Genomic DNA, 13,643 nt, shown 5'->3' with positions numbered 1-13,643 from the left:
GGGTTTTTCATCTCAGGGTAGAACTACTGTGCCTCTGCTTACCTTTAAGTTCCTAAGACTTATTTATGATGCATCTATTTTTACTATTTGCATAGCACATACATTATGGATGAGAATATTGAATGAATACTTGGAGATCTATCAGGGGCAAGTTCCTCAAATTCTACAGACGTCATCACAGCGATGGTTACCTCATAGTAAAAGGTATTGCACAAAGAACAAATCCAGCTCATTGCACCTATTTTGTCTGCCACTGAAATGCTTTCTCTTGCTGTCTTAGACTGAAGACTGAGTTTTGGAAATGCCGTCCACTCCTGAGAGTTCACACTGGAATGTTCACTGGCAATGGAGGGCTGACTTCTGCTAGGTAATTAATGCATGTAGCTGTGGGTAATAACAGGCTCTTACACCATGCTCTGTTGGGGTGAATTAAAAGTAAGTGCAATTAGTCCAATGGAGGAGAAAATGCAATTGATTAGGGTAGCTAGCAAAACTTCAACAAACTAATTGAACTTCATTATTTAACAGCTGTGTAACACATGTCTTGTAAATAATTTCACACATGCAGAACATTATCATAGAAACTGTGGATTTCATGCTAAATTTTGCAGTCTTTGGCTCTTGGTGTGTTCTAACCTCTTCCATTTGTGTAAGAATTATGTGTGACATTTCTCAGCTATTTTAAGAAGTGCTGCAGCATACCAATCACAGAAAATAGCAGTCATAGACCATGAAACAAGTAGCAACAGCAACCAGTAACTCATGCATTTGGTTAACATTGCAACTATAGATTTACTATACCTTCTTTACCTGCATATCAAGAGATATAACCCAGTTTTACTTCTTAGGGAAATGAGATGAGGCTGGGTGACTTCCCACAGTAATTCATGGTGTCGGGCCAGGACAATAATGGTTGGCAAGGTCCCCTGACAGGGTAAATGAGGGGTTTTATTGCCACTGGGGACACCTCGAGGCTTTCATCCAGTAATCCCTCTGGCTTGTGCATTTAGCACAACTCACAGCAAGGTGTAAAAAAAGCAACAAAAAAGGATGCTTCTGATAAATCATTTTGTTAAGTAGCTTTTTAAAGCTGATGTTTTACTGCTGGAGGAATGGTCTGCTGCTACTCCTGTATAGAATTCCTATGATTAGTCTCTGCTGCTGGAAGTGGTGTCAGAGCTGTATGTAAAAACACTGAAGACCCTTCTGCTGTGTATTTTAGACCTCTTCTCCTTCCTTGGTCCTCTCCTCATGTTTTAACTCTGCTTGTGCAGAATGTGGAGCTTTGGTGACTTTTTTTTGGTGAGAGAAAAGAGCATCAAATTTGGAAAAAGCAGAATTTTATGATGAAGGTGGAGCAACTCCAGCAGAGCGAGTTTCCATCAGCAGTTTGTGTTGACTTAAATTTTTATTTCTTTTTGTTTGGGCTTTACTATTTCATTATGTTTTCTCTCTCTTTGTCTCTAAGGTGTATATTCAGACTCTTTCAAACCAAGTTTCTGGGCTGTGGATCCAGGTCTGGACCCCACTAAGAGCGCCAGTTAAACAAGTACAGTTTCCTGAATACAACAGGAGGTCTGGGCTGAGTCTGATCGTTGCAGAGTAACCATGCTGGTTGTTAATAGGTTTTTCCTTCCTTCTGCTCTTCGGCTTTTCCCCAGTTGTGTAGTTTTCTCCTCAGCTGGCCTGGGCTCCAACACCCCCTGGCAGCAGCAGGGTGGCAGGAAGGTAACAAGCTTCCTTCAAATAACATTCTCTGTGCTCATAAGGGATATTAACCGAGGGCTGCCTTCCAACGGCTGCTGTGTTAGACACAGGAAAGCTGCTTTTTACCTCTGACTTCCCCTCCTGCATGGGGATTTGGGGATGGAGCTGTAAACCACATCTCTTATTTCTTATTCATTTGAATCACTTGAAGCAATAGCTGTTCTTTCTCCCCTTTTTGCTGTATGACTATTTCTTTTCCTTTGCTTACCTGACTGGCAATCTATCACTAAAATGCCTCCCCTTTTCTCCTTTTAATGATTCAATGTGCTACCTCTCACAGTCCTACCCTGAATATAGCTTTGAAATTTGAAGGTAGCTGTCTTCCAAAAAGAATTATATGCTTTCCAGGAGAGGAAGTAGGGAAGAAAAAAATCACACCTGTATCTTAAAAATGGAACTACATAAAACGGGATTATCAAAAAATGGGCAGTTTGGAAGACAACACTTTTCTATGTAACTTACATAATGTTCTAGTTGCAAATGCCCTTTGTTTCTGGGAAGGGCAGATGAGAGAAATGTGATGTGAAATGTCTAAGTTTAAGGGTAGCATTTGTCTACTTGGATCTAATTTTTAAATCTGTCAGACATAGGTTTTGATTCTTAGAAAAAAACTAGATATAGCACTCTGAAGAGAGCATTTTGAGAATGTTTCTTTTAGAAGCAAAGTCCACCTAGCTGTGCAACACATCTTGGTGTTCTGCTGTATAGATTTTGGTAAATATGAGATTTTTTTAATCCTTCTCTTTCAGCTATTAGTTGTTCACAGTGATATGGTTATCTCTTCTCTTTCAGCTATTAGTTGTTCACAGTGATATGGTTATCTGCAATGTACCAACAGCCACTAATGCCAAAGCTGAAGGCAAGGTGACAGTACAGATATGGCTAAATACATGTGTGGGCAAGGGGGTTGAACCTGAAATGTGAGTTATGATGGTTCTAAGTTGGAACCTTGGAAACTGGTTTTGAGCTTTCTGTGCTGTCAGGCACTGACCCCCAAAAGAACACTGCTTTTGACCTGAGGCCTTGGAGAAGGCTTCAAAAATTGAATGATAGAACTAGAATCACTGGCGTGTAGTTTGAATAGAAGTGTGTAATATGACATGGTGAAGGGTTTGAAATTTTGGTTTTAGAAAACAGTAATAGGTATGGGACAAGATGGAGGTTTTAGGGAGAAAATTTCTGTCATTCTTTACCTTCTTCTTCTTGGGTTTAGGTAGTACATTTAATTGGATAGAAAATGCTGCACTGTGGGTCACAGGTGTTTGGTCATTGGGTCAAAAGTAAAAATAATTTAGATGTTAGTTTTTAATTGGACAATTATGCTTAAAAGACCTTGTAAGGATCAAGATCCATCGCCATTTCTTCATCATTAGCTTGTTAGCTAGAAGTGCTATAACACTCACTGTACTATAGATAAGAATTAGTAAACAACTGAGTCCAAATACAAAATTCCATCTCTCGTGCTTTTAATCCTGACTCTGACTGAAGAGGAAAAAAAAAGGAGACAAAAAGTAATAATTCTACACAACCCAAAGGAAAAGTTGCTCTAGCAAGGCTTACCTGTGTAGCCAAGGGCGCAGATGCAGTCATAGCGCCCTATCTGGTTGAGGCACATGGCCCCGTTCAGGCAGGGCTCCGAGGCACATTCGTTCACCTCCAGGTCGCAGTGCTTGCCCTGGTAGCCCGGCACGCAGTAGCACGAGTAGCCATCCGCGCCGTCCCTGCAGAGCGCGCCGTTGCGGCACGGCTCCGACATGCACCGCTCCAGCGGGCGCTCGCAGCGCGCCCCGGTGTAGCCGGCGCGGCACAGGCAGGCGGCTCCCGCCCGGCTGCTCTGGCACGTCCCGCCGTGCTCGCACGGGTTGCTCTCGCAGCCGCCCTCCGCCCTCTCGCAGGTAGGTCCCTTATACCCAGCGGGGCACTGGCAGGTAAAGCTGAGGTTTCCAGCAGAGCCGAGGCAGGTAGCGTTTTGGAGACATGGGTTCGAGGAGCAAGGGTTGGAGGTTTTGTTGCAGAGTTCCTCCACACTGTCCGCTGATGCGTCTGCACAAAGGCAAGGGTCATCTTTATGACCAGCAACGCATGTAGAGTTATTTTGGCAAGAGTTTGACAGGCACGTGGAATCATTCCTCATGCAAAGTGATTCTAGGAAAGAAACACAAAAAAATCCTGAGGACTTCCACAGCACTGGGAGTAACCAACAACGAAAGAAGTGTAGTTCTACTGTGCTTCAAAATCAACGGCTCCAAATGCTGGCTATTGAGAAGGAAACAGGAGTGGCAACTGTGTGATGCATTAGTGGACTAATGAATGTAAAATGAAAACAAGTATTAAAACTTGAGCAAATTGTAATTTCCTGTTCTTGCCTCTTTCAACAGCCTGGAGTGTCAGGATTGTTTAACACTATATTAAGCGTATAGTTGAGACAATATTGGTTGTTGTCAACTGATACACAACAATATGGAACACATTTAGATATATTTAAGATGTGGGTTGTTTTTTTTGTTTGGTTGGTTTTTTTGTTTTGTTTTTTCTTTTTTTGTTACTAGAGAAAGGAGATAAACCACTTTTTGTAGTTCAATACCACTTTTGTGGTGGTACCATTCTTTTGTGGTGGATGTTTTTTGCCTTGGGTTTCACAAGCTAAGTTACTCAAATGCACTTATAGCTCAAATAAACAGTTCAAACCATCAGGCATCTTGATTTTGATTTGCTGATGATAAATAGTAATTTCACAGGTGTACAGTATCTCTACCACAAAGAATCTACCAAACACCTGTGAGAGCCTTCCAACCTCTGAGGCTGGAAGGACACGGTGGACATGGTGTCAAGACGTTCCTTACTCCCTTGCCCTCTGGGAACTAAGCTTCTGTCAGTAATTAAAAGCCACTTGGAGTTGCCTTGCAGCTGTAAAGAATACAGTAACAAGAGCTACTTCTCACTTCCCAGTCAAGGAGGGTGAGCTGTTACCAGCACTGTTCAGAGTCCACCTCTGAGATATACTGAAATATCTGGACCACGACTGTGTGAAATGAAGCTGAATGCTGCTTTAGAAAAGAAGGCAATTTGTAAGAGAAATACTCATGAGCTAGAGCACAAAAGTAGCATTAAATTATCTATATATAAACCCTGTAAACATATTTTTTTATTATTATTCATTTTATACTTTTAATCTGGAGTTTTGTTTGGATATATGAAGGGTATGTGTCTTCTACAGCAGCACAACTGTGTGTGTTTGTGCAAACAGGGTGCTGTGGGTGAGCTGAATTTCTCAGAGTAATTCAGACCCATCTACCAGCAGTCTCTAATTTCTTTCCAAGTCTTGAATTGAGATTTGGGAGAGCAGACACTGTAGAGATGGAGATGGGGCACTGAAAGAGAAGTAGTGAGTGATGGAGACTCCAGTAACTGGATTTAGACCAATGCTGATAAAGGCCTGGGACAGATCCCTGGAAAAGGGAGAGGCAAGGATTGGTCACCTGAGGATACCAAGCAACCAACCATGGAGGAGTGTCAGAGAATACAAACTGGTTGTGGTGTGTTTCCATAGTGTGCATTTTAACATATAATACAATTTAATCTGGTTTTCTCCTTGAAGGGGGAAGTAGAAGAAGAAAGTATTAGAAGGTTTAACTAACTTTGTGTAGATTTGACACTAAGATAATAAATGGAAAGACTGAAAAATTGTCTGTGCATGACTGTTGTGCTTTCTGACTTGAGGTGCACACAGGAGCAGCAGTGCCTCTGAGAATTAGAAGCACCAGTCTGAATGAATTTGATGTTCATGAATAGGTACATTTACTGAGCCAAATAACTAATTAATACTTGTTTGAACAAGGGAAATAGAAATTTATGTAGTAACATTGATATCAACAGTGACACCATGATTTAAAACCAACAGTGGTCTAATTGATTACCTAGAAAGCAAGCTACACATTGATTAGCAGGAGAGCTGGAGTGTTACCATATTCTCTGAAGGGAAACAGGACAAAAACAGTACTTTTGGATTAGCCTGCCTTTAAAATGACCATCCCCAAACCTATTAATTATCATTTTTGGGAGCAGGTATCTCATCCTGATGCAGTGTTGGTTGCACTTGCTCCAGTTCAGAGCAAAAATTAAAGACATTTGTCACATGAACTGACCTGCACCACTGTCAGCAGTAATTCAGACCCTTCTCTTCCTCAGCACACTCTCATATATGTTTCAATGTCCTGGTTTACATAGTTTTGTGCTTTATCTATGCATTTATGTTTTTTCTTTAGCCTGGATATTACAGAGCTTACTGCAATCTATTAATTACAGTTAAAATGAGCAAAACTGTGTTCCTTAGGAACTTCTGCATCCTGTATTTTCATTACAAAACTTTAGAGAGCTTTCCTTTCAGTCTGTGTACCTATTTAAAATTCATTAAAATGCATGTTTGGGGAAACACTGCAAATTTGAAGAAATTAATTATGACCAAGTTATAATGTTGTCTAACTGTTTTACTGTGTAAGCTACAAGAGGTGAGGTCAATCATTCAAGTGCTTTCTTACACAGGACCACGGTGACATAAGAAGCAATTTAGTTAATTATTACTGCTTTTCCAGAGATAATTTGCATGCAACAGGCTGGGTTTGTTATAATGACTGTGTGAGGGCATGATGTGTTTGCCAATATGCAGTTTTGATAGCAAGAGTAGCTGTGTGAACTGGTTAAAAAGCTTCATAGCTCTCCAGTAAGAGTGGAAAGAAAATGAGGGAAGGAGAAAGACAGCCCTAAAAGCACTGTCTGTATGTAGTGAAAGCAACCAGTTTGTCTCCAGGTGACATCATATTGGGAAAAACACAAAACAGAAAACCTTTCCTGGATGTCTTGAAAAGCAGTACTTTAATTTCAACTTTTGTAGTTGAAAATTAGTTTCTAATGCAGACAATTCAATAAATCCAATACTCTCTACAGGATACTCTTGTCTGATTTGTACAAGAAGTTTATAGTGAAAGAGGAACATTTTTGGCATTCTGTCTTTAATACACTGTGCCATGGTTTTTATTATTTGTATAGTTTTTGAGGAACACAGCAGTTCTGAAGGTCTTAGCTGAGTTTTAGTTTAGCTGTGGTTTAAAGGCCGAGACCAAGAATTTAAGGGTGCTCTACAGCAATTTGTCTCAGCAGCAAAACTGCATCTCAAAAAGCGCATCTCAAATGCTGTTATCACACCATGGTTATCAAATGGTAGGCAGTTCACCTGGACATTTCCATAACTTTTTTTTTTTTTTTAATCATATTCCTGAAAATGTGAGTGCTTCAGCTAATCCTTGGATTCTGGACTGCTAGTTCAAACACCACTTTCCACCTATTTCAGGTAAGTTTTTTGCACTACCTCCCTTGCTGCCCTGTGGAAACTGAGTTTCCCTGCTGCTCTGGAGTGGTGAGGAAGGATGGATTTGGGAACCTCCTGAGCTGAGAGCTGCATGGAAGGAGGATGAAGAGTATGGCAGGTGGAAGCTCCTACATGCCCTGTGATGCAGTGTGATGATGCAAAGACTGTCTCAGAGCAGATGCCTCAAGAATATTCTCTTCTGGATTCACAGAAAAAGCTGTAAAGGGACAGAAATGTTTCAGTGGAGCTTGAGTTTCAGCCAAGGTTGTGGAAGGATAACCAGGAAAAGCCTCATGTTCTACCTCAGATATGCAGAGGAGTAGTTTTTCATTCCTAAGCAATTAAAGTCACTTCAGCAGTGACTTCTTCTGACAGTCTTAAAACTTGTATGCAACATCAGGAAAAATGGAAACAAAATGCTGATTGCTTTGGATTTACACTGACTGACACTTGAGGTAATTATCAGTCTCTTTATAAACAGTGGTACTTTAATCTAATTACAAGAGGATTTAGTGCCAAGCGTTTTGCCCCATGGTTAAATCCTTGAGATGCAGATGAGATGGTTGGCAGTGAAATTCTTTGCCATCTACTGGCACATCATCCATATTACCAGAAACATGGCCATACCTGCAGCTATTTCAGGAACTGGCACAAATGATATAAGAAATGCCAAAAAAAAGACAGTTTTAGCTTTGGGTTTTTGCTCTTGGATAAGATTATTTAAATTTATTGAAGTGATCTTGTTAGTGTATGAATAATTGAGTTTAAACAGCTAATCAGCACTAAAAATGCATGATTTTGGCTGGTAAAATGTTTGGCTGGTAAAGGCTTCTGAATGATCAAAAACTATTGTAGTGACACAAAACAATTTTTATGATGCTAAAAATGTATGTCAATGAGGATAGGCCAAAATTTAATTATGGAAAAGTTATCCTGAACAGGGCAGGGATTTTGAAATGGCCAAAGCATTTTGGCACAGGTAATATGATTGTTAAACTATTGTTCCCCAGTAAAGCAGGGAATTTTGAAAAGCTTATCTGCATATCTTTCCTGACAATTTTGAGGTGTTTTTTTTTCTAGATCTTGCAGTAAATCAGAGGTTTATTGAGTTCATGTCCATTTTTCAAAATATTCTTCTAAGTTAGGTTGAAAAGATCAAAAGTAAGGTGAATTGATGATCCCAGATTCTGACAATTAGCTATCTCAGCCACACAAAGCCCCCAAATAACTCCTTTTCAATCTGTTTTGAGTTCTTTGTGTCAGAAATGTCTTTCAGCAAAGACTTGTTCTTTCAGGACATGACTCTTCCTATGAGTGGTGAAATATCATAATCAGTGGCAGCATTTAAATTCAAATTTCAATCACTGCTAATCACGCTGTTATGAACCAGAGTTCACTTGGCTGTGGCCATGCCTGCACTTTACTAATCATCTCATTGTGCCTGAAGGCTGCTTGTAATTTGCAGTGCTGATCTTCAAATGTTCCTTCTGCCCCTGAAGGGGGACTCTGAGCTTCACAGAAGCTCTCATCACTAACAACTTCAGAATCTTTTACACATGCTGCAAGATTTTCTGACCTTCATAACAGAGCCAGGAAAAAAATCTATTATAAGGTAGAGAATTTCTTGATACCCATATAGTCATCATCAGTGATGATTTTACTGTGCTTTGAAGACTTTTTCCTTTCCTTTTTTTTTTTTTTTTTTGATTTAACAGAGAGTTATTGCTTTATACGTTTGAATTAAAACTAGAAAGCTACACCAGCTAGTGCAGATAAAGCAGTTGACAACAAAACCTGACTTTTTACTAAGTCATACATTTTGGGAAAAAATGGATAGCAAAAAAACCCTGGTCTGTGAGATGACAGATTAAATATAAAAAATACTCTTAAGCAAAGAATGATTGAATTGCAATTGCAAGATGTTTGGGTCTATAAAAACATCCCAACTCCAACATCAGAAAATCTATTACCTGTGAGGGTTTTGTTGCTGTTGTTTTTATTTTGTTTTGTTTTTGCTGTTGGGGTTTCTTTTTTTTTGGGGGGGGTGTTTATTCCAGTTTTGTTTTTTTAATTTGTTGGGATGGCATATATAATTGAAATCTTGGTGGTGATCAGTCACTAGAAAGAAAACTAGATCATAAATGAAGCAACTACTGCTTCTCTTAGTACTGTTACTTAAGTCTGGATTGTGTTGAATCAAAACCAGCATGCAGCATTAGTTCACAGCTAAAGGCTTACATGGTGATCACATCAGCTCACCAAAAAAGTCACAGGATAACATGATGGTAGCCAGGGTGTAGATGGGCCAGTGGCTGGAGTCAGAAACATGAACCTTCATTGCACGTGCTCATTACTTGTTTGAAACCTGCCCTTGGGATCTTAAAACAAGTGTGTGAATCTGTGTCGCTGAAATATCAAGCTCTGTTACTATATTGAGATCTTGAAATAATTATCATTTAACTGGAAATATTAAAATATTGCCCAAGGCATTTACTGCTGCATTGAGGAGCTGTGGCTTTGGTGTAACTAATCCTTTCTCCATTTATCTGCAGTGCACCATGACACAAAAAATACAATTCATCACTATGATGATAACTTCCCTGCAAAGACAGCCCTAGAAAGTTGTGGGTGTGCAGATAAATGTTCAGTCTTTATGTATCATGAAGAACTGGGGAAGAGATAAGCACAGCTGCATAATCAGCAGGGACAGAGGTTGGGACCAGGTGCCTTTACCATGGACTGAAAGGCAGAGATGCACTCCTGCATCAGCATTTGGCAGATGGAGAAGGAAAGGAGAGGAAACCATGTTCTGGATAAAACAGAGCCAGGTAAGGGGCTATCTTAAAATAGCTTTTCCAGGGCCACAAATAATTTCTGTTTTTCCATACAGTCTCAAACTTTCTAAGTATTTCACCATCTCCCAATACATTTGTATTACCATCTTAATTGTTCACTGTGATGAGCAGCTTGTAGTTACTGTGGTGCCATTTGTCCTTTGCAAGCTTCACCTGAGAGGAAATCACCAGCCCCCAGACCCTACCTGCTCTCTCCACAGCTGGAATCATTGTTACTCAAGCTACTCAATTCAAAATCCTGCTTTGGGAAGGGATGATCAAACTTATGCCAAACCAGCAAACACTTGTTGTGTCTGCAAATACTGTGGTCATAAAGAGTTAATCCTGAATCTTTAACTTCAATTGTGTGTCCAAAACATCCTAGCATGTTGTTATAGAAACCACTTCCAGGCTTTAAATCTTGAGTCACGTTTATTACCATAGTAACCAGCACCACACACAGGCAGAAAAGAAAAAGGGAGGTTACACAAATATTCCATTGCTATAAAAAAATCCAAATTTGGGTTTAGGTACATTTGTATCAGCAAAATCAAGGAAAGTAAATTAACTTATTTTCTGAAGAAAAAGTATGGTACATTAATGTAAGAGTAACAATAGAATAGCATTACATTTTTAAAATGATGCTTAGGCAACACTTTAAAGCTATTTGTGATTGAAATTACTGAACTAGTTATTAAACCAATGTCTGCATTTCACTCTTCCCTAAACTTTTCTGTTCACACTGACTTGCTGCTGGTCCCTGACAATAAAGGCAGTTACTCTCTGGCTGGCTGTCATTGTCCTTCATTGTCTTTTAACATTTGTGCCACCCCTGACTCCTTTACCCCAAGAGCACTGCATCAGCAGCAGCCCTTGCAGCTGCCCCCACTGACTGCACTGAGCACCACAGCAATGGCACAAGCTCTCCCAAATAAAGAAAAATTAGGTAAATGCCTTCTTCTAAACGTAAATAATTTTTGGCTTTCACTTTATTTGGTATCATACCCTTGTTCTTGTGCTGGGAACAGGAGGAGAATGAGGCCCAGGAGCCCAACAGGGCTCCAATGCATTGAATTTGGAGGATTTTTGGTTCAATTGGACACCAAGGCACAGTGCTACCAGCAATGCAAATAGACTGGTTTCTAATAAGGATGAAAGATTTTATGCTCTGCTTCTTTATGTTTGGCACTACAGCACTCCAGTTTCAGGTGGTAGTGTACAGTGATCATCCTGATTTTACTGTACACAGATATTTTAGTTTGTCTAAGATCTGGAACAGTGGCTGATCAGGCCAGGAGACAGCTGATATCCATTGCAGTGAATGATAGGGCACAGTTGTAGAAACTGAATTGAATTCTTCTGTGCAACCCTTGCTACACACTCTTCTGAATGTAGCTCTCCCCTTTAAGTGTTTCCTTATATTTGTCTTCATTTTTATCTTCTAAATCTGCAGAAGAGAAGCAACACAAGTATTCCTTGTCCCTCTCAAAGTGCTGAATTTTTGTTTTCAGTTGAGGTCACACAGCAGAATTTATTCTTAATAGTACAGAACAGGGCTCCACTCAGGGATGTAGGAGATAGACAGGTGAGCAGCAAGTGCAACACATGGCAGTGGGAACCTGTTGGCCTCAAAGCTTCAAACTTGCCTTTCTATCAGCTCTTCAGAGGTAAAGAACATAGAAAAATTATTTTGCTCAAAATCTGGAGCAATTTTATTTAGGAAATAAGCTTGATTGCTTATAGGAGAGATTTGGTGATTTTGTGGGTTAAATGTCTTTGTACCAAGGATCCAATCAATACCTTTCCTGCCTGAACTGCTCTTAAGGCTTCATTAAAGCTGGGGACATCCTCAGCATGTAACTCAGGATACAGAGCCACGTGTGTAAAGATCTCTTCTGTGAGATGAAAGGTTTTGCCAGAAATAAAGAGAGAAAACCTTAGTGGTTTAGTTAGGTGTGTGAATGAGGTCTCACACTTTAAAATGTTATCCTGGATTGCCTTTGGTGAGGTTTCTTGGCATGCCTAGATGGGTGGATTTGTGGTACCTTTGTAAGAGGTGTTGCTAAAGCATCAAGTCGTGTAAAAATAATGGAAGCTCAATCTGCTGTTTTTAAACCCAATATCAGAACACAATGAGGGTTGCAGGTTGTGCTGGGGGAGAGGAAAGATGAAGGCAGTGCTTGCACTTGGGAAGATACCAGCTGTATTTGCAGCTGTGCCAGGAAGGAAGGACAAAGTGTACACCTGGCAAAATAAGGGAAATGGTGCCAGAGCTAGAAAGGGTTGCAGAAAGACCAAAGCATGGTCTCCTTCTCTGCATTGGGGGGGATTTCAGGAATACAGAGGGAGTAACACAGCAAATAAACTCAGTTTGTGAGTTTGGATAAAATCCAGTTCCTCCTGCTTCTGTGTGAATTCCAAATAATGGAAAATATGGAGCAAAGGTCAAGTTTGTCTCTTGAAGAGGACAGATCTCACCTTGAGAGACACAAGGTCTCACAGTTTCTCTGGAGTCTGGAAAGAGTTTAAGGCATTTTTGCAAGACAAGAGGCCTCCAGCTGGCACTGAGCTGCTGGCTCCTCCTGAATTCAGCCTCAGGAAGGAGCTGAGGGCTTGGCTGAGCCTGGGGTGATGCCCCTCAAGCAGACCAGCCACTTGCAGTACTGATGTTTGGTGTAGGTGAGAGCATGCAAGCAGCCAGGCTCCTACTGTGCTCAGCCTCTAAGACAGGAGATGAAAGGGACTCAGAAATGCTGCCAAATGCTGCTAAGAATCCCTCCAGTAGAGGGGCTAAAAACTGAGTACAAAATTTATTTAATGTCCAAATTCTGGGTCCATGTGTTGTTTGCATTTGAAAGGCATTACAAAATGTCCTCTTCAGTCTCCTTTAGTTGTGGTTCTGCCATTCATTACTTCTTTCCTCTTTTTTTAATATGAAAAGAGCATGAAGCAGTGATTCTGATAGTACAGTGGCACATAAAGGTGCTGTGATTTTAAAATGTAGCCTCAAATGTCTGTAACACTTAGCCAGGTAGGATTTCTTTCTGTGAGTCCTAACTGGATAAGTTTAAAGCCCTGATTGTTAGAAGTGCATCATAGCAGGCTGTAATGTGGGGCAACCCTTTTGAAGTCTCTGGTGTAAAGCCATGTTCTGATGTGTGCAGATGTCAAGATTGCCTGCAGTAGGTTCTTAGTAACACAAGTGAGGACTAGATGTTCCTGATGACATCAAACTACAACATATCAAAGTCATTATGCTGCCTCTCCTCTCCTGTCTCCCCAGACTTAAAAAAAGTAATCAGCCCTGTGACAGATCAGCATTATGTGGCTGGAAATGCAGTGCACTGTGCTTTAAATGCCACAGGACTCAGAAGAATACTTCAGTGTGGCTACAATGGGCAGTAAGTAGAGAAAGCAAGGCTATGCTTTTCCAGCATGAACTTTGTAGAAGAGTTCACATTCCAGCCCTTTTTGTTATGTGCTGAATTATTTTCAATGGAAATCACCTACAATTAGCTCTGCATGAACTAATTACCAACTGGGATTTCAAGACTGCTTGGGGAAAGTCGCAGCTCCTGTGTTTTGGGACAGGCTGGAGTGTCAAGGGGAGCTGGCACAACCTGAATTTCCCCAGCTGTCCTGCTGAGCCCCTGTGCTGAGGGCAGCTTCCCCTCAGA

The 13,643-nt window shown here is 40.6% G+C and overlaps 1 protein-coding gene across 3 annotated transcripts in view; it reads right to left on the bottom strand.

Annotated features, from left to right (window-relative positions):
• Nucleotides 1–13,643, bottom strand: part of CRB1 (crumbs cell polarity complex component 1) — a 96,437-nt gene that overhangs the window by 65,004 nt on the left and 17,790 nt on the right. For all 3 annotated transcript variants that reach the window (XM_079313477.1, XM_079313479.1, XM_079313478.1), the window contains exon 2: nt 3,328–3,912. In XM_079313477.1, coding sequence (XP_079169603.1) covers nt 3,328–3,901 — 574 coding nt within the window. In that variant the 5' untranslated portion in view covers nt 3,902–3,912. The remainder of the gene's footprint in view (nt 1–3,327; nt 3,913–13,643) is intronic.

This window comes from Erithacus rubecula (genome assembly GCF_903797595.1).
Source record: "Erithacus rubecula genome assembly, chromosome: 10".
Classification (NCBI taxonomy): domain Eukaryota; kingdom Metazoa; phylum Chordata; class Aves; order Passeriformes; family Muscicapidae; genus Erithacus; species Erithacus rubecula.
Note: the sequence above shows the minus strand (reverse complement) of the source record. Positions and strands in the feature narration are given on the sequence as shown.